Here is a 19,930-nt window from a genome sequence, read left to right as displayed (position 1 = left end):
GGGTGCCCATCCAGAACTTCTGTGCCTTGATGTACTTGTTCAGTCGTCGCAGGTCCAGGATGGGGCGCCATCCTCCCGTCTTCTTTTTTACGAGCAAGTACCTTGAGTAAACTCCGGAGCCCTGAAGCCTCTTTGGGACGAGCTCGATGGCACCTTTCATGAGCATCGCCCTTACTTCCAACAGTAGTTGAGGGTTGTGATTTTCCTTCCTGGCCACAGGTGGAACGCGAGGGCACTTCTTCTGAAACTCGAGGGCGTACCCTTGGGCAAGGGCGCCCAGCACCCAACGGTCGGTGGCGATGGACTCCCACACGCTGACGAACCTCACCAGCAGGACTCCCACCGAGGTGCTTCGGCGGGGGTCCGACCCCATGGTTGGTTCAATCTTGTTTGGAGGCCACCTTGCCTCCTTGACCTCCCTGTCGATGCCGACGGGCACCACCTGACTTGCCGCGCCCCCTGTAGGCTTCCTGGGATGAAGATCTTGCCACTTGGCAGTACGTGGAGGAGCCACTTCCAGATCCCTTGCCTACCTTGTCTGCCTCCGGAGCTCCAAAAGGACAGCCGTCGTTGTTGGAGCACTCCCAGTGCCCGGACAGTCCCCGTGTCTGTTTTGATGGCCTGAAGGGACTCATCAACCGCCTTCCCAAACAGGTTGTTCCCGTCGAAGGACATGTCCAAAACCTTGGTTTGTACATCCTGGCGGAAATCCGTCGCCTTGAGCCATCCTCGTCGTCTCAGGCAAACGCTGTTGCCCAGCTGACGGAAACCGGCGTCGGCGTTGTCCGTTGCCACCGTGATGGCGTGGTCCGAAGCAATGTCACCTTCCTGTAGGATTTCAAGGGCCTACGCCCTTTTGGCGTCCGGAAGGAAGTTTTTTGAACCACAACTCCCTGTCGCAGCGGGCTACGATAGCCAGGGCGTTGGCCGCCTTGATAGTCGTCGCTGCGGATGAGATGACCCGTCGTCCCATCGTGTCCAGCTTCCTGCCCTCGGCATCCGGCGGGGAAGTTGATGTCGAGGCCGATGCCCCCCCAGCTTTCTTCTTTGCCGCCGCCGAGATGACGGAATCCGGGGTAGGTAGTGCTTGAAAGCACAAGGGGGCAGCGTCGGGGACCCGGTACTTCTTCTCGTACCGGTCCCTTTTTGGCGGCGCCGTGGCAGGGTTCTTGATGAGGGCAAGCCTCTCATCCCAGATGTCATCAAGAAGTGGTACGGCGAGGACCGTCTTCCTTTTAGCCTCGCGCCATTGGTAAAGGAACCCTTCCTGCTCTTCTGGGCAGAGCTGGAAGAGCTCGGATGCCCTGGAAATCATGGCATGAAAGGATCCAATCTCGTTGGGCGGGGACGCCCGAGCAAGGTGCGACGGGAGACACGTCCCGTCGTCGCCTCCGTCGTCATCTGTACCTGTCATAGCCGTGTCCGTGCCTGTGTCATCCATGTGGGTAGTAGACCGGGGGGAAGGCAGAGCAGGCCGCAGAGGTAGGAGAGGTGGCGTAGGATGCGTCGTCCTCTTCTTATGCGGTGGACTTTCCGAAGGTCCCGGCTCCGGTTCCCCCGTTGGGTCTGGCTCAGGTACCCCCGTCGCGGGGAGGGGCAACCTTGTCCTTATCTCCGAGCATAAGGACTGAATCGCTGACAAAATGGCCGCCGAAGTGTCCTGCAGCACCGGAAACGACGGGCTCGAGGGCTCTTGAGGAACCTCGTCGGCGACACCGTTGCTCTCGTCGTCGCCCTCATCGGGATCCCTCCCGATGGGCTGGGCCTCTTCTACGACTTCGATGAGCTCTTCTTTAGAGGTCGTGTCCGTATCCACGATGGCCACCTGCCCCTCCCCCACCTTTTCCAACGAGGACTTCACGGGGGTCTTCTCAATGGGCCTGAAAGACGACTCCCTCCGCGGTGGCAGGCAGACTCTGGGTCCTGAGGTCGCCTCCACTGGCGTAGCCTCCACAGGCTGAGCCAGGGCCACTGTGACATCCTCAATCGAGGTCTTAGCAGGGTGAATTAAGGCCATCATCACCTTCTGTACGCCTGGGGCCTTCACCTTGAAGGGAGGGTCCGAGCCTCGCTCCCCCTCTGCCGGAATCTTTGAGATCGACCGGGGCCTCTCCAGAAGCTTTGCCGGGTTCTCGGACTTCCTCTTACCCGAACCAGAGCGTTGGCTCGTGGTTGATGGCATCGGGGAGGATGCGCCCTGCATGGCAGCCAAAGAGCCCGACCGTTCGGCGCCCGCGGACTCGCGGTACTTGGCCTTTTGTTGGGCCCCCGTCGCCGCGGCGCCCTCACAGGACTTAGAAGACCGCTCAGACTTCTTTTTCTTCTTCTCGACTGACGGGCTCTTCCCTTCCAGCCAGTTGGCGAGACGGAGGTGGCGATCCTTCATGGTCCGCTCCGACATGTTCCCACAAAACGCACAGTCCTTCTCCGTGTGCGTCTGTCATGCGACGCCTTGGATATTGGAGTCTATGGCTCCATTGGAGTCGCTACCGCACTTCCTGATTTCCAGCACACCTTCAACTACGTACATGCAGCGGTCTAGTTCTTTTACGTTGTATGTACGTAGTACTATTTAGGCACTCCTTTTCTTGACATCTGCGTGTTGCAACCTTTCGGTCAGCTGTGTTTTTCCTTTGCTGCCGTTGATGCGCTACGCTTTGTTCCCGGTCTCTTCCGGTTTTCTTTCCTTGTTATCTTTCTCTCCCTCTCTGCCCGTACTCCCTCCCGTTTATGCTACTTTTCAGTGCATGGACCTCGATACGGGTTACTTTCCTAGTGGCCTCGCCGCATCTTACTTTCACTTTCTGTCCTGCTGCCTATGCTTTGGGCTTTCGTGGTTGTCCGAACTCCAATTCAACTATTTCGGATTCCTGTGCCCACATTGAGACAAATACGTTCTTCCACTTGAATCCTGCATATTCCAGTCCAGCTGCCACAATTCCAAGTGGGTTTCTTGCCACGTTTGGCTTTTTCCCCTAATTCGTCCCTCCCGGGAAGGGGGTCCTCAGGGAAGTGCTCTCTAGTAGCCTTCACTGTGGCTTCCTCTCGTGTGAGACTCAAACTTCAAAACAAAAAGGAGAAGGACTACAGATCCCATCGATCCTTGAGTCCAGTGGAAAAGGACACTATTTCCTCAGGTGAGGAGGTGGAGGAGGGAAAGTGGGACATTCAGCCTCAACAAGAAAAGAAAGTGGACAGCGTCTTGTCCTCATGGAGACAGTAGAGGCATAGCGAATGCTCGTCCTCCTTGAAAACATTCTGAAGCTGGCATCCAGGGCAGGTCCTGAACCGCTTCCCGAGCGTCGAGCTTCCTTTCTCCTGGGCCATGTCCGGGGTAGGCCTGGGAACTTCTGGAATCCTCCAAAAGCGTAACTCGACGAAATCTTCACCTTTGAGGGGCGTAGAAAATTCTGAAACGGATCCCCGTTGATCGGATGTAGAAACGGTGGAGCTTGAGGCTCTATTTAACCGAAAAATTAGAATAAATCTCCTGAAAAAGCGCAAAAACACAGCAAAATCTCAAGAGCTACAGTACGAGGACTCCAAACACTTGAACGTGCAGTAAAAATCTGAGGATGGCTGCCAGAGGCGGGGCTTAGGGAGAGTCATTGGCTGGGGGCAGTATGACCCAGAGATCAGTGATTGGTTACCACTAAGAAAGACAAATCAGAAGTGAAACTGATACTGATTTTTTTCTATACCGAGGATTCCAAGGCCTGACGACAGGGAATATTCATGAGCATGTGAATCCATGCCAGACCCCATGCTGGAGAAACATATAATCCGGTTATGCTGACAGCACTGAACCTAATTGCTCCAATTAAACTTAGGAAATCTAAACCTCGTGCACATCTCAACTCATGGTTTACACCACATCTGAGAGTGCTACGAAAAGAAAAATTCAATGCCGAAGCCCAGTGGAAAAGTCACTCATCAGATGCCCATAAGGATGGTCTGATTATAGTGTCCATGAACTATAAAGAAGCCAGCTTCCAGGCCAAAAAAGACATCTTTAACAAACGCATAACGCAAGCTGAATCCAACACCAAATAATTATTTAAGATTCTGAAGGAACTTGAATCGCCTGCTACTCTGCCTGATCCTTGCATTAAAGACAGCAAACTTTTCAGCTTCTCCCCACTCTCTATAGCGGAAGTTGAATGCATCATTAACAAAATCAAACCCTCTAACTGTCAAGGAGATTCATGCCGAGCCCCCATCATCAAGGAGGCTTCCTACGAGCTAGCCCCATTTATCACTGCCTATATAAACTCATCCTTCACAACAGGCATAGTACCGGACAACGTTAAGGATGACTGGGTCATCCCTCTGCTTAAAAAGCCCTCCCTTGATCCTAGCTTACCTACCAACTATAGGCCCATTACTACTGTCCCATTCATGCTCAAAATACTGGACCGTGCCGCTTACCTCCAGATCCAGGACTATTTGGAAACCAACAATCCTCTTGGTTTAAGGCAATCTGGTTTCCGGGCCAGGCACGGGATGGAAACCACCCTTATTGACCTAAAAACACTCATATCGAGGTACTAAAAGACAACGGGAAAATAGCCTTGCTACTATTACTTGACCTTTCAGCGGCCTTTGATCTGGTTAATCACCACATCCCTTGGCAGCACATTACTTCAGCCGCCCACTTTACTGACACTGCCACCGCCTGGATCAGTTCCTTCTTAAGCAACAGATCCATGCGAGTCTTCTCCCCGCTAGCATCGGCTGACCCGGCTCCCACCAACTGTGGTGTACCACAAGGGTCCTGTGTGTCTCCAACTCCTTACAATGTGTTCACCAAACCTTTGTTTGATGCTCTTGACTATCTGGGTGTCCCATATACTAACTAAGCTGACGACACCCAGATACTCATCCCCATCACTGGGGATTATGCAGTGAACACCAAAGCTCTGAATGAGATCTACCTGGTTATTCAGGCATGGATGGCTCAACATGAGCTTTGCCTCAATGACGACAAGGCAGAACTACTTATTCTGGGTTCACACCAACGGCTTAAAAAACCTGACCCTCCTTTAAGTCTTTCATCATTGACGGCAACGTCATCAAAGTCTCTAAGGACACAAAAACCTTAGGAATCTATCTCGATTCTACACTGTCTCTGTGCAGACAAACTAACACTGTCAGCTCAGCGTCTGCATATACATGTAAACTTATCGCTGCATGTAGACCATTTCTGACTACTCCCAACTGCAACACCTTGGCTAGGACACTTGTCATGTCCAAGATAGACTATTGTAGTGCCCTTTATTTAGGGACGAGTCAATCCAACCTTAAACTGCAAGTCACTCAGAATAATGCCATCAGAGCTGCATTAAACATACCCAGAAATCGCCTTATCTCTAACCACAGGTGTGATCTACATTGGCTTCCTGTTAAACATAGAATTTCCTTGAAAACACTTGCCTTGACTCACAAGTGCCTTACCAACCGGGCACCCATCTACTTAACCAACCGACTTACACCACAAACCTCCACCCGGCCCATGAAAGCGGCCCAAGCCCATAGCTTACACCTCCCAAGGTTTAAACTACAAACAGCTGGTGGCGCTAGCTTCCCAGTCCTTGCCTCTAAGCTTTGGAACACACTTCCTAACGCCATTAGAGCCGAGCTTTCCTTCCCAGCCTTCAAGAATAAAACTAAAGGGTGGCTCTCGGCACAAAACATGAGTCATCTGATGTCACACTCTGGTTACCATTATTCTGTCAAATGCCTGCGCACCTGCTGTACGATCCACATATATATAACGCGTATATTCCTCTCTGCACCTATCTCTTGCATGTAAATAATTCATCTTCCTGTGCATATTTTCTTGTTTGAACTGCCTATACTCATATGCTCCACTGAAGAATTGTTTGCATATCCCTCGTGCCTGTACTTGCTAAACACTATTCTTTACTTTGTATATATTTGTGTCATATCAGAGTTCTACCCGCATGTTTACTGTAAACTGGTAGTATTCTATTCCATGTATGTAATCGTAACTTTGCTTCCTATGATATGCGCCCAGATGCCCACGGTGCCGGCGCCCTATATAAAGAAAATAGAAAATACAAATACAATTAAACATGGGTGCATTTTTTTCTTCCATTCGTATTCCGAGGTATTCATGATGGTATTTTACTGAAATTTTGAGACCCAGATAATAAAATGATCCGACTCTCTGAATTAGTTTATTATTCAGTTTCCAGATAAAGTTCTTAGTTTTCCTATGGGTTGTACCAACCATAACGTAGGATTTCTTTGCATTGATCTGGTGATTAGCATTCAAATATTTTTGTAAACCTTCCAGCTGCCGCTCTAACCTAGCTGTGTATAATCCATCAATACTAAATCATCTGCGTACGCAACACACCTCATCTTCAAACTAGGCCACTTGGGAATATACCCTCCCCACTCTCTGCTTGTTGTCCACAAATCTGCTACATATAAATTAAATAAGGTGTGGGGGAAAGTAAAACACAGATGCCTTAAACGAGATCTGGAGGAAAGTAGACTCCATAGGATAGGTAAAACACAGATAACAGTTCCAAAAGACAGAGCCGATAAGAATGAATGAGTGGAAAATTGCTCCACTCATTCCAGAAGTCCAGCAAAAAGTGCTTGGGGTCCCACTAGGCGAGGGGATGAAGCATAACAAAGATACATCTCCCTAACACCAGTGGTTCAAGTAAACTTGCAATTTTAACAAAAATGTTACCAGGTAAGTAAGAAAGGGCATACATTGTGCCCCCCCTCCAGCACTCCACATAAGGTGGGGTGTACTGGCTCACTACATAAAATATATAGTGGATGAAAATCCCTCTTTACCCCTTGGGAACAGTAGTTCACCCAAGTACATTAAAGAGAAATTAACAGGGAAGCCCAAAAGGGGTAACCCAACCTAAGTCCAACAGTTATAGAAAACTATAACTCCAACCATACACTATGGAGTGACATAAAAAGGTCACCCCATAAAAAGAGCAAAAGGCTAGTTAAGAGGTGAAAAAGAATCCCTTTCACCTAGGTACAATGGAAAATAATCACCAAGTCCAAGCAAAATGTTCGGGGGTTGACACAGGTCAGGAAGATTCGTCATACATGTGGAAATCTTACCCAACACGCCTCTCTGTCAAACAATTGACCCATATCGTTGATAGGCACTAGTAGCAAAGTACTTTGGCCCCCTGCCTAAGCATATTTCGGTATCCAGTCATTTTACTGAAAATAAAACAGAGTCGTAAGTTTCACAGAGAGCCAAAATACTGAAAAAATACAAAAAATGTTATATATATATTTGATAGTGCGGTAAGGAGTTAAAATGGTTGGGGATGGGGTTGGGATGCAGTTACAATGATACAAAAAAGGGGGGCTTGTGGGGAAGACTACCCAAAATAAAAAAAATAAAAAGAAATTCGGTATTTTGACCACTCTGAAATTTACCACTTTTTTTTTGGGTAAAATCACATATAACTCATGATGCCCTACTAACGTGTAAGGCATTGCCACCTAAACTGGTTAATCTCCATATGGGTTGGATGGCATATGTTGATGAGGCGCTCCTTCTGGATATCACTGCAGTCTGTTTATAGAGGAGACTGAACAGCTTTGCCACCTTTGCATCGGAAAACAACTTAAAAATAAACCCACATAAGACTAAGATCATTACATTCAAGGAGCTTACGCACTATACAGGTCTGGGCTTTCCAAATGTGAATAATAACCATCAATCACTGGTCAACTTTTTTCAAAGATGAAATTTGGGAACAGATGAGGATAATTCTTAGGAAATATGGAAACTTTTTTTGGTTACCTAAGCGCTTACACTAGTATTGGTATTGTTTATTTCTCATGTTTCTTGAAGATTCACTGAAGTTTTACAATGGACATTTTTGTTGTGCATTTTATACATCGATTGAAATATACTAAAGGAATATTGTAAAAGGACTTTGGTCCATGAAGAGTGCAACTGGGTTACCGGTTGGCAATAAAAGGCTGCCTTAAACAATTGTGTCCAGTCTCCATAGGCTTGGGGGCTATACCCAAATGCACCAGAAGCGTTCATTAACAGATAACAGAAATAGATATACTATGTGATAAGCAGATTGAACATATCGGTAGAAATATAGAAGGTTGTGCCCCTCCTGAATTATTTTTTATTACATACACACACCTATCATAATAAGCAAAAACAATATAAAACCAATACAATAATTCTTGTAAGTAAACCACAGTGTAGAAGACTTATGGAATGGCAGTCTGCAATTCTAGGTAAGTAAAACCACTTTTATAGTACTACTAACATTTGCAAGAAAGTCATTGGCAACACGTTTAACTTATTCTATTTCAGTAATAATACAGTTAAACTACCTAATGGAGCAACTGAGTACAATACTTGTTAGTTACTTTTCAGAATATTTACACAATTCAAAGGTAAGTAATAACTTTAGATGTACTTTTTAGAATTGCAACTCAAAAGTAAGCAAGAACTTTATGATATGGCATTTATAGCACGCCTATACACAAGTATTTCAAGGCGCGACAAGGCAAGGGAGGGGGCACAGAGGGCAGAGCAAGACAACGATCTTACTAGGCCAGGTGACATTGAGACTATACAAGTGCAGGGGAGGGGGGAAGGGAAAGTGCAGGGTTCCTTAGGAGTTTCAGATCCTTATGATAGAAACACCAACACAAGCTAAGTTACTTAATAAACTTTTTACAGAGCTTAGGCTTCAGGAGTCCTTCTCCATCTAGTTCTGAGTCTCTTTCAGGGTCAGAAGCAGGGTCAAAAAGGCAGGCACAAGCTTTAGAAAAGTCAAGAAGAGTTCTTGTGGAAATCTTCTGGAGCAGTTAAGTAACAGCTCTTGTAGGTAAAAGCGGACCAGGATCTTCGAAGAAGACTCCTGGCATGCATTCCAGCGTTAGACATGGGCAAACGTGTATGGGTGAACTCCCAAACACACACATTACCCTGCTAGCAGCACAGGAGCGACAGAATAATTTTAGGTAAGTATTACCTCAAGTACCACAGTACCTTAGGAGCGATGAAGATGAAGCTGGACGCCTTCACACAGTAGCAGCTTCAGACCGGGTCTCCTGTTCCTTGGTCGGGGTGACAAAAAGAAGTACCCTTGAGGGGATTTCACAGCAGCAGTCGAGAGAGGGGTCTCCAAGCAACAGAATCTTCATGCTCCAATGTGGATCTGTGGTTTTGGCATCTTTTCATGGACGCCAGTGAAACAGTTTTCATCCGGTAATTCGTCTCGCTTGCTCGGTCCTGCACTCTGTTGAGGGGACTTCGAGGAGCGACATCTTGCTTCTGGAGGGCCAGCAGAGGGCCACCAAAGTTTCAGGAAGTTCCGTCCTTCAGAAAACGATGCAATACAGGATGGTCGCAGGTCCTAAGGTATTGGCGGTTTGCAGCCAAGGAAGGTAGCAGCACATCGTGGGATGGCTCAAATTGCAGGTCGTCTTGGACTGATTATGGCCACCAGTCCAGCGGAGGAAGCCATCCTCTTTGTATCTTCCCTGTCGATTTAAAAACGGGGTCCAAACCCTCCCTTTTGGAACTGGTTCTAGTCATGCATGCCAGAAGACCAAGGGCTGTAGAGATCCGGACTCCTCCCACGTTTCAAGTCTTTACACACACTCTGGATCCTTGGCGGGCTACCGGAGGGATTCCCGCCGAAGACAAAAGTGAAACCAGGGTTTCCCCCACACAATACGGCAGAAGGACAAAGAAATGGCAAAAAAAGAAAGATGCCACCATTTTGTTCATTACCAGGGCTGTGAACACAGCCCACGGTAAAAATAACAAATGTCGGTAGAACACGTCCACTGCCACCAGCCATTCAGGTATGCTTGCCACTGTAACAGAAATGTTACAGGAGCAGTGAGAAAGGGGGTACTATGTAACCCCTCAGCACTCCACATACGGTGGGGCATGCTGATCTCACAATATAAAATGTAGAAAGGATAAAAAGTATCCCTTTTCCCTTGGGAACATGTGTTCCCACAAGGAAAATAAAAGAAAATACAAAAGGGAATCCCAAAGGGTCCCAGTAGCACTGCACAAAAGGTACTGCATGCTACAAAAGTAATTACAGATGCCTTACAAAATATGGAGGAAAACATGACCCCATGAAATAAAATACAAAGGTAATGAACAAGAGTTCCCATTTACGGAGTAAAAGGCTCCCAGCTACTCAGGTGAGGGGATGAAGCATAAGAATGATACATCTGCCTAACACAGTCAGAGCCCCAGTGCGAGCTGGTTCCATACAAAAAGACTGCGGTCCAGCAAAACGTGCTGGGGGTCAGACGGGAGCCAGAGATTTGGCATAGAAATTAATCTACCTAACAGTGGCTCTGGAAAGTCTTTTCACCCAGGGTCACAATTGGAAACTCTCAATGAATTGCATTAGTAGAGGAGTAAGTCTTAAACTTGGAAGATAAGGGGTTCGGTGTAGAGGTGCACTTAACACTTCGAGACTATCAAGCGTCCACATCAGATGGTAAAGCCACAATTCCTATTTGTGGGAATTCTATGGCCGCTTTTTAGGGTCCCCTCAGCTTTTTTCTTTCTTCCCCTTCATTCGTTTTGATCACATACTTATTTTTGATGGCGGAGGGACTCTCTGCCATTGCGAGCCATTTTAGATTTAGATTACTTACGGTATATGCTATTGGGTCACTCCTAGGGTGCCCAGTTCCAGGGAGGATTCAAATTTTGCCATAGGATGAATCTATCACCATGCCGTGGTTTAAGGGGGTAGGTTGGCGGCTGTTAGGGAGATGTATCATTGTTGTGCTTCATCCCCCCACCACTTTCTGCTGGACTTCTGGACCTTTTTCTTTATATGTTGAATGAGTGGAGCTTTTTCCACTCATTTATTCTTATGGGCTCTACCTTTTGGAACTCGGTTCTCCGCGTTTTACTTTTTTTATTGAGTCTTCTTTCCGCCATCTCTCTTAAGGCATCTGTATTTTACTTTTACAGTGCACAGCTCCTTAAGGGCAGTATTGCTGGGACACCTTTGGGTTCTCCTTTGAGATTCTTACCTTATCCTTACTTTTGACTGTTCTTAAGGATAGAGATACTTTGTATCTCTCATAAAACTTTATATTATGAGAGATTGGAACACATCACTTATGTGGAGAGCCAAGGGGATACTTGGGGGACTTTTCAGTCACCTAGACAACCTTCTAGATATGGTTGGTGGCAGTGGACGTGTTCTACAGACTATTGTGCTATTGTGCTATTTTTTACCTACTTGGGGTCTTCTTTCTTTTTATGCCATTTCTAGCGTGGTTGTTCTTTGTTAGCCCTTCTACTGGGAAGAAGTTTGGGAGGGTGAGGTCTGTGTGAGTGTTTTGTCTTTGGTGGGAACCCTTGGTCGGCCCTGCCTAGGTTCCAGTGTGTCTGGGCAGGAGATTTTTCCCTCCCCTCTGAGTGCCTGAATGGAACCAGCTCGCACTGGGGCTCTGACTGTGTTAGGCAGATGTATCATTCTTATGCTTCATCCCCTCTCCTAGTGAGACCCACAACACTTTTTGCTGAACCTCTGGATCTTTTTCTTTAATCCTGAATGAGTAGAACATTTTTCCACTCATTCATTCATTCTTATGGGCTTTGTCTTGTGGAATTATTTGTATTTTACCTGTACTTTGGAGTCAATTTACCTCCATAGCTCTTAAAGGCATCTGTATTTTACTATTGCAGCACACAGCTCCTTATGGGCAGTGTTGCTGGAGATACTTGGGGTCCTCCTTTGAGATTCTTTTCTATATCCTAAAGTAACTACAGTTACACAAAATACACAAACTATGCGTGTTTACAACAGTGAGTTAACTTGTATAGGCTTTTAGTGAATAGTAAAAAGTAATCATTTGCTGAAGGGCTAGCTCCAAAATATGCAAATAAAATATCAAAGAAACAGCACTAAACAGGGTTGACAATGAAAAGTAAAGCCCAAATGGGAGACACCCAAACAAAGCAAATTGTTTAGATGTTCTTTTAATAAGTGTCTTTATTGTTGTACATTACCTTTGCATGCTTGAAACTGGTGAATGCCTAGTCTGGGTTTAATTGGATGGAACAAAAACAATGAGGGGACCACAAGTCCAAAAGTAAGCAAAACCCTAGAACACTTCTAGTATGAAGAATGTGCAGACTTAATATCAAATTCTATCGAAGAAAGTAACATTCAAATCTGCAATACTGCATGTCGGGGACATCACAAGAATAATTACAAATAAAAAATAAGTTTCAAAAACATACCGCTTCAATAATACCAAGACGCTGGGTAGCATGTCCTCGTTCTGAGCTCCAAACTTTGCCAATGCACTGACAGCACCTAGCAGCAATAAGACAAGGTTATCTTCACAGATGAGACAGCTTTTGACAATTGTCAGAATCTATTTCCCACTATGCTGTGCACATGCATAGCTTCTCTCAAGGTACCGCTCAGAAGACAATTTGCAGTGCACACATGCAATTACTGCCTCCTCAAGCATAAAAAAAAATAAAGGAACAAGCCACAGCGTTAGATGCCATTTGCTTTTTATATTACTATAGCTAAATTATACTAACTAGTCTCAATATTTTGGTACAGCTAGTCCGTTTAGATTACTCTCACTGCCCCAGGGTGATCATCCAAACCCATTAATATATCCTCTAGGATTTGGTGAAAGTATGCTTAGTCTATTCTAATTTAGCAATGCTAACATGGCCCTATAAGGCAATATATGCTTGGTATGTAAAGGAGTATAGACGAGCTATTTGTGGCACTACTCATACATCACATTATAGCAAAACAAATCCTAAAATCTACAATTTGTTTCAGGCAATCTGCATACTTTTAAAGTTTCCAGAGTTCTCCTGGGCCTAGACTTTAATTCTCTGATCTCACCAACAAAAAAAATGATATATGTACCCTCTCCAGGCTTCATCAGGTCTTGGTGACTGTTGATATCTCTGGGAAGCAAACATTTAAGGAGTACTGGGTAACACAGGTCAGAATGGAAATTTCAGAAGAGGTTTGGGACAAGGTTTATAGAATTATGTTCCATGGCCATTTCTTTACTGCAGCCATGTGTTCTGTACATTTTTCTAAAGTCCAACTGGTGTGGGACTTCATAAGACTTATCTCTTGGTATAAGGGACACAGCTCTTAATATAGGCCTGTACTACACAAGTGGGTAGAGTAGCTGAGCAGCAAGGCTTATCTTAGGAGGGAGTAATGTGAGCTGTAGATCAAAACAATGAAATCAGTTCACACAGGTATCCAAGTAAACACTTACTCACTTAAAGTTATATTAAAATATATGTATTTATGTATAGAAGGCACACAAGCAAATCTAAAATGCAGCCACTAACATAACATTCAATGTTCAATGGAATCAATTTATAAAAGGAATAATAATGCAGGTGAGTAACTTTTTGTATGCTTTACATATCCAGCACACAGAGCAACGTCAATTAAGGTCAGTAGCAGCAATTATATGTACCACCTTTTAGCAAAATTGAGAGGGGAGGGAAAGTTTCAGAGTTAGGCACAACACAACTTACAACTGCTAATAACAAGTACACTCTCCCAGAGGGATATAGGCAGTCTGTTTCCTAGCAATAAAAGTGTTCACAATTAAAGCCTATGGAGGAACCGGCATTGCCAAAGCGAATAGGATCAAGAAGATGGAACTTTGGGAAACCAGGACAGTCGAAGTCAAATGGACAGTTCCAGTTCTGTTGAAGATCATCAGAGGAAAAGTTAGTTATCCAGTCAGGGTTCTTGAAGAAACACAGAAGCTAAAGGGGAGCGTACCTGATAGTGCACAAGTTGCAAGGTCTGAACAGAGGAGTTGAGGTCAACTCTTAAATTGAAGAAAACAGCACTTTCCAAGCCAGTAAGCACCGAAAATGGCACGAGGCAATTACAACCCAAGCCCCGCAGTACCTTGAAAGTGAAGAAGAAATTGTAGCTGGCTTCCTTCTAGGGCAACGTTGAAGATCGTTGTTAGGGGAGGTTTCCTAAAATCCTACTGGCAGTAAGACTTTAGTAAACTATACCAGTGGTTTGTAGATCTCCAACTCTTAGTATCAGTCTTTACTAGCTCAGGACCTTGGTAGTGAGGCAGAGCAGTCAGACTTATCTTAAGAGGAAGATGTGAGCTGTAGGTGTGTATAGTGAGTCTTAGCTAGACAGGCACAACAGAGAATCACTTTAAATACTTCAGACGTTTACAGTATTTACGGTAGAACAGTTAGGAAGGCTAGATAATACACTTCAAAGGGCACTTTCACTTTTGTGTTTGCTCGCGGTTACATTTGTAACAACGGTAGAAAGGGAAAAGACAAAGTTATTGTATTATTGGTAATTGTGCAGTCATGCTGTTTTCGTTATACAGTAATGTATTTACTCTGAAAACACACAGAAAAGTCACGTAAAGGGAGGTAAATAAGAGGTTAGTGCAACATGAACTTAGTTCAAAGTTCTAGAGACTGATCACAACCCTAGCTAGAGGTAGTTCGGAGAGGGCTTGAAGTCTTGACAAACAGTGAATTATGAAGAGTCATTGCGGATTTCTTCCAGTGTCTAAAGTTATTGAAACAGCAGGTTAGCAACTAACAAAGGAGACCTTAAAAGAGACTTCAGAGGGGACACAAGCAGCGGGTTGGGTCAGAGGTATGAGGTGGTTTCCTTGGGCATTTCTATGTGTACTCCAATGCTCTGGAGCGACTTCTTGGAATCGGGTAAGCAATACCCTTTTCCCCAAAGTACCTTTGGTTTGAAGAAAGTGTTCCTGTTGGTTTTTCCACGTTGTGGCAGCTCTGAACCTGACCTCCAGATTCCTTGGTATGGTGACGAAAGGCAGGACAATAGACTGTCTCTTAGCAGCTGTCGCAAGGGAGGACATGTAGCACGACTTTCAGCAACCTCTTGGTTCACTCTGCGATTTTGGCGCCTTTTCAGCAGCCCCAACAAAGGACATGGATAGCCCGGTCAAACTTCTTTGCTTCCTGCAGTCCCACACTCTGGTGAGGGGTCAGGGCTATTTGGATCGGATCTCTGGAGTGTCCTTACGGATTCAGCAAAGATTTGGGCAGATTCAGCCTTACCACGACAATACACTCGAAATTGGCAGCAGGTCTCCTGGTATTGAGGTTTCCGCAGCTCTGGAAGCTCCTAGGACCTCGGGAGATGGCTCGTTTCAAAGCTCGCCTTGGGACTAGTTGTTCCCACCAGCCAAAGAAAGGAGTGATCCTCTTCGTAGCTCCTTGGTCGCATACGAGGTCAGGACAGCAGTGGTCGCTTGATGGTCTTGCAAAGGGCCTGCAGGCGTTGTTGGTTGTCTTCTTCTTCAGTTACTTCTGTTTCCTGTGGTCGACTTCCTTTACACTCCAGAAGACTCACCGCTCATACAGTTCCAGCACATACTCCTCTGCAATCTCTCTCAGAAATTTACAGGAAGGGGCGTTTGGCTGTCCAATCAGGAAAACCAGGCCCCTTGTGGGAGCTGGACCTACTCACAAAGAACAACCACGCTAGTAATGGCAAAAAAAGAAGGTAGGCCCCAAATTGGTAGTTGGATGCCCCTATTGTGCACTACTGAGGCGAAGGCCATAGCCTGCGGTATATAAAATACAGTTGGTAGAACACGCTCACTAGCACCAGCCATAACTAGGGTATTGTCTAGGTGACGAAAAAGTCACAGGAGCAGAGTGAAGTGGGATACTAAGTATCCCTTTGGCACTCCACTGAAGGTGGTGTGTGCCAATCTTTAGAGTTTTGGGAGAGATACCAATTATATCTCTATCCGTAAGAACTGCAATTACTTGAGGATATATAAAAAAATCTTTAAAGAAGGACCATAAGGGTCCCCAGCAACACTGCCCATAAGGAGCTGTGTGCTGCAGTAGTAAAACACAGATGCCTTTAAGAGCTTTGGAGCAGACAGACTCCATAGTACAGGTAGATTACCAAGAATGGAGCTCCAAAAGACAAAACCCATGAAAATGAATGAGTGGAAAAAGGCTTCACTCATTCATGATTAAATAAAAAAGGTCCAGAAGTCTAGCAAAAAGTCCTGGGGGTCTTACTAGGGGAGAGCATGAAACATAAAAATGATAAATCTCCCCAAAAAGGGGGGACCTTTGGCGGGCTCCTGTGGCAGCACTCGGGAGAAGGGTTCGGCAGCAATGGATTCAGCTCAGTCCTGCGGTACTTTGTGGTTTTGGTGTCTTTTTCTCAGCACCAAGAAGAAACTAATATCACTGTTTGGATTCTCTTTTCGATTAATCGGTCCCGAACTCTGGTGAGGGAACTTTCAGTGAATTATTCCTGACTCTGGAGGTCCATGCAAAAGCCTGCCTAGTTTCAGCCGGATTCGATCTTCGGCAGACGATGCACTCGATAACGGTCCAGGTACTGCAGGTATTAGGATTCTGCAGACCTGGAATGTCGCTGCAAGTCAGGGATGGCCTACAATGAAGAAGGTCTTGAGGCTAGTTGGTCCCACCAACCTAAAGGAGGAAGTTATCCTAGACAGGTCTTCCCTGCCGATTTGAAAACTGGGTCAGCACAGCTGCAGGGCTTCACCGGTGCTTCTGCGGTTTTGGAAGGTGTTGCTTGCGTCTCTGCTCGTCTTCTGCTTCGGATTTCTTGTCCCAGCGGTTGACTCTGCCTGTGGTCCCAAAATCCTCGCCTTTTATGCTGGATCCCAGTCATTCACACTCTGAGCTGTCAATCACCTGGGGGTTGGCTGTCCTCAGGGACAGCCAGCCGCCCAGTTAGAACTGGTTTCAGCAAGGCATACCTACAGACAAAGGACAGAAGTTTCAGGCTCCTCCCTCACTTCCTGCCTTCCCAGACACAATGGAGCTTGGGCAGGCGTCAGGGCTGAAGCCCACCAAAGGCAAAACTCACAAAGGACTCAAACGTACTCTAAATGATAGAAGAAAAGCCCAGAAGGAACTGACAAATGAAAAATTGTGAAAAAGGGAGACAGGCCATTTTGAGAAAATGGTCACCCATGGGTGCTGTACTGCAGCATAGAAATCAACCTGCTAGTAACCTGCACAAAAGATAGTAATAAGTAACCACGGCCACCAGCCATTTAAGTTAGTCAGTGTAACAAAAAATTACATGAGGAGTGTGTGCAGGAGTTACAATGTAACTAACCCCCAGCACCCGACAAAAGGTGGTGCGTGCTGGACCCACAAAAGAAAGGGTAAGATAGTTCTCACTTTTCTTGGGAACTGTAGTTCTCACAAGAAAATGTGTTTAAACATAAGTAGTCCAAAGGACTTTTCAGTGACACTGCACATAGGGTGTTGGGTTTCATAAAACAAAAAGCAGATGCCTGTGTTAAACATATGGAGTTTACCAGACTGCATAAAACAGTACAAATAAAATTCCCAGTCAGAGAAAAAGAATGGGCGAGTGGAAGAAAAATTCCACTTAGTCATGAGATTAAAATTAAAAAAAGAACAGAGTCCAGCAAATGTGCTGGAGGTCTCTCAGGTTAGAGGGAATTAGTGTTACGCTCACCTGGACCCCACAGGGGTGTCGATCGGACCCGGACAGCTGCGGTCTCCTTCAACGTGATGCGTAGTGCAGAGATGACTGTCTGGACTGGCCCGCCTAGTCTTGTCTGCTGGACCCGAAGTAGTATTTTCCTGCAAGTGGAGACAGGGATGAACTATCTGTGGGTTTTAGTGATGGCCTCCCAACTGTTCTCGCTCTCACCCACTAATCACCTCCGATATCCCCTTAGTAACCTCACCTTATGTTCGAAAAAGATGAACTCTCCATCCTGCGTGTCTTGCAGGGGCGCGTAGATACCAGTTACTTCACTGGTTTGAAGGCGTTGGGAGAGTTCCGGTAAGTATTGACTCTGAAGTCCCTGGCGGGATTGGTAAGTATCAAGTTCAAAGAGTTCAATGTGCCTGATGTTCACTCTTGTCCCCTTCCTTCCTTAAATTGCAACTGAGTTTGTGAGAGGAAGGTCTCGTAGCTGCTGCTGGCGTTCAGGTAAGAGTCTGTGTTACCCAACGCTGTCCGGTAACTATTGCATGCATTAACGTGTTGTTTTTCTCCCTCTTTACAGATGCGGCATATGAAAATGTGGAGAGTTATGGAATAATACCGCCGGTGGTAAGTCTATGGTGGTAAGAGGTTGTATTTGTTGATTCCCTTGGCTCACCTTGTTTTTTCTTGAGTCCCCTAGGTGCCGGATTACGGCGAAGAAATGATGGACAGTGCCAGATCGAAAGATGCTGTGAGAACTGGTGAGTATGGTGCTGTGCTGGAGCTGGCGAAGCGACGCGTGCAGGACTGAATGGTTCCGGAATTAGGTGAGGAATTTGAAATAAGTTCGCTTTCTAACCGTGTCCTTTTCTTCTTCTTTATTCTAGGAGCTCCGGATTCGAAGCGGGCGTGGCAGAAGGCTGGATGCTGGCTGCAGGCACGCGGGCGTGGCAGAAGACTGGATGCTGGCTGCAGGCTCGGTGAGCGTCACGCTGCTGGATGCAGAATAACGCGAATTATGTGCTGCTGTTCAGGTGTGGTTTAAATAGCCTCCAAAGTAGGTCCAGGTAAGAAGTTCCCTAGAGCCACGCCCGAGTAAAAAATAGTCCCTGTAACAAAAAAGTCCCATCCAGGCCTCATGTAGGCTTGGACTCTTTTGCAGCATGGTCTGCATCAGGTAAGTAAAGTCTATGAGCCTGGCGCTTAAGGCACCAGGACTGAACCCAGACAGCCCCTAGCCGGGGCTGCTGAGGTTTAAACAAATGTCTGGATGCCTGCTCCCGGAGCTGAGGGCCTTGGTCCTGATGCCCGGGGGTAGGCATCATAACAATTAGCACAGAAACTGAAAATTCCCCCCAACACCATTGAGCATAATTTTAAAATGTTGCATTGCTGGCATCCGGACCCCCTGAAACTCTCCAAAATATACAGTGGAGTGTCACCACTTTGCCCATATTCTAAAATAGGTATTTACTAAAGCTTGAATAAAGGATTACCTATAACTAGACTTGCCAGCAGCCCACTGAAATCGGTGCTTTTCTTCGGGTGCTGGGAACACCGAGCTTCCTCTCCAGTAGAACGGTCAGGTTGATGCCGATGTTTCAAGAGGTGGAGCCTGGATGTATGGCAAGGAAGGATGTAGGTGCAATTCTGTTTTTTAGCCCTAGTTAGTCTCTTAAAATGGTAAGAGCATTTGTACGACCAGCAGTGCACATGTTGTATGGTGGGGGGCAGTTATAATTGAATTAACTGCTCAGAATGTATGTGATGTCTCTAACATTTAAAGAAATGTCAATATAAATATATTTTAAAAAATAATGATTTCGCTCAGCCAGAGACATGATTCAAAGCAAAGCCTTTTGCTTTACTTCCCTTGTCTATTTGCTCATTCGCATTGGGAAACAAGATAGTCCATAAGACTTTGGGCTTCATTACAAGTGTGCCGGTCCGGTAACAACAGTGCCGGTAAGCCTACTGGCACTGTTAGCAGACCGGCACACTACGTGACAGACAAGGCAGGCGGAACGGCAACCGCCCGCAGTCTTTCACAGAAGCACCAGCGCTGTTCAGAAGCACCAGCACAGTTATTAACGGTGCTGGTGCTTCCGTCATTCCCATTCCATTTGAGACTCAGATGGGAATGGGGATTAACAATTTACCGGCGCCCGACGTCCCGATCGCCGGAGTCATAATCCCCAGTGATTCTGACAAGCCAAGCACCAGTAAATAGTGCAAGTCTGGCGGCAACCCTCCGGCAGCACCGGCAGGGTTGCCGCCGGATTTGTAATGAGGCCCAATATGTAGTAAGGGACTGTCCCTCTTCTTGAATTTATTGTATTGAGTCATTACAATTGCACATATGACCCTAAAGTGTAAATGAGGATATTTTGTATCCC

At 46.1% G+C, this 19,930-nt stretch overlaps 1 protein-coding gene across 1 annotated transcript in view; it reads right to left on the bottom strand.

Annotated features, from left to right (window-relative positions):
* The window catches only part of COPG1 (COPI coat complex subunit gamma 1), a 569,339-nt gene that overhangs the window by 333,721 nt on the left and 215,688 nt on the right, over window positions 1-19,930 (bottom strand). The window contains exon 15 of the mRNA XM_069643344.1: window positions 12,287-12,362. Coding sequence (XP_069499445.1) covers window positions 12,287-12,362 — 76 coding nt within the window. The remainder of the gene's footprint in view (window positions 1-12,286; window positions 12,363-19,930) is intronic.

Source organism: Ambystoma mexicanum, chromosome 2p (genome assembly GCF_040938575.1).
Source record: "Ambystoma mexicanum isolate Mex_15411 chromosome 2p, UKY_AmexF1_1, whole genome shotgun sequence".
NCBI classification, from domain to species: Eukaryota; Metazoa; Chordata; class Amphibia; order Caudata; family Ambystomatidae; genus Ambystoma; species Ambystoma mexicanum.
The sequence above is the reverse complement of the archived record's forward strand: the minus strand, read 5'-3'. Positions and strand labels throughout refer to the sequence as shown.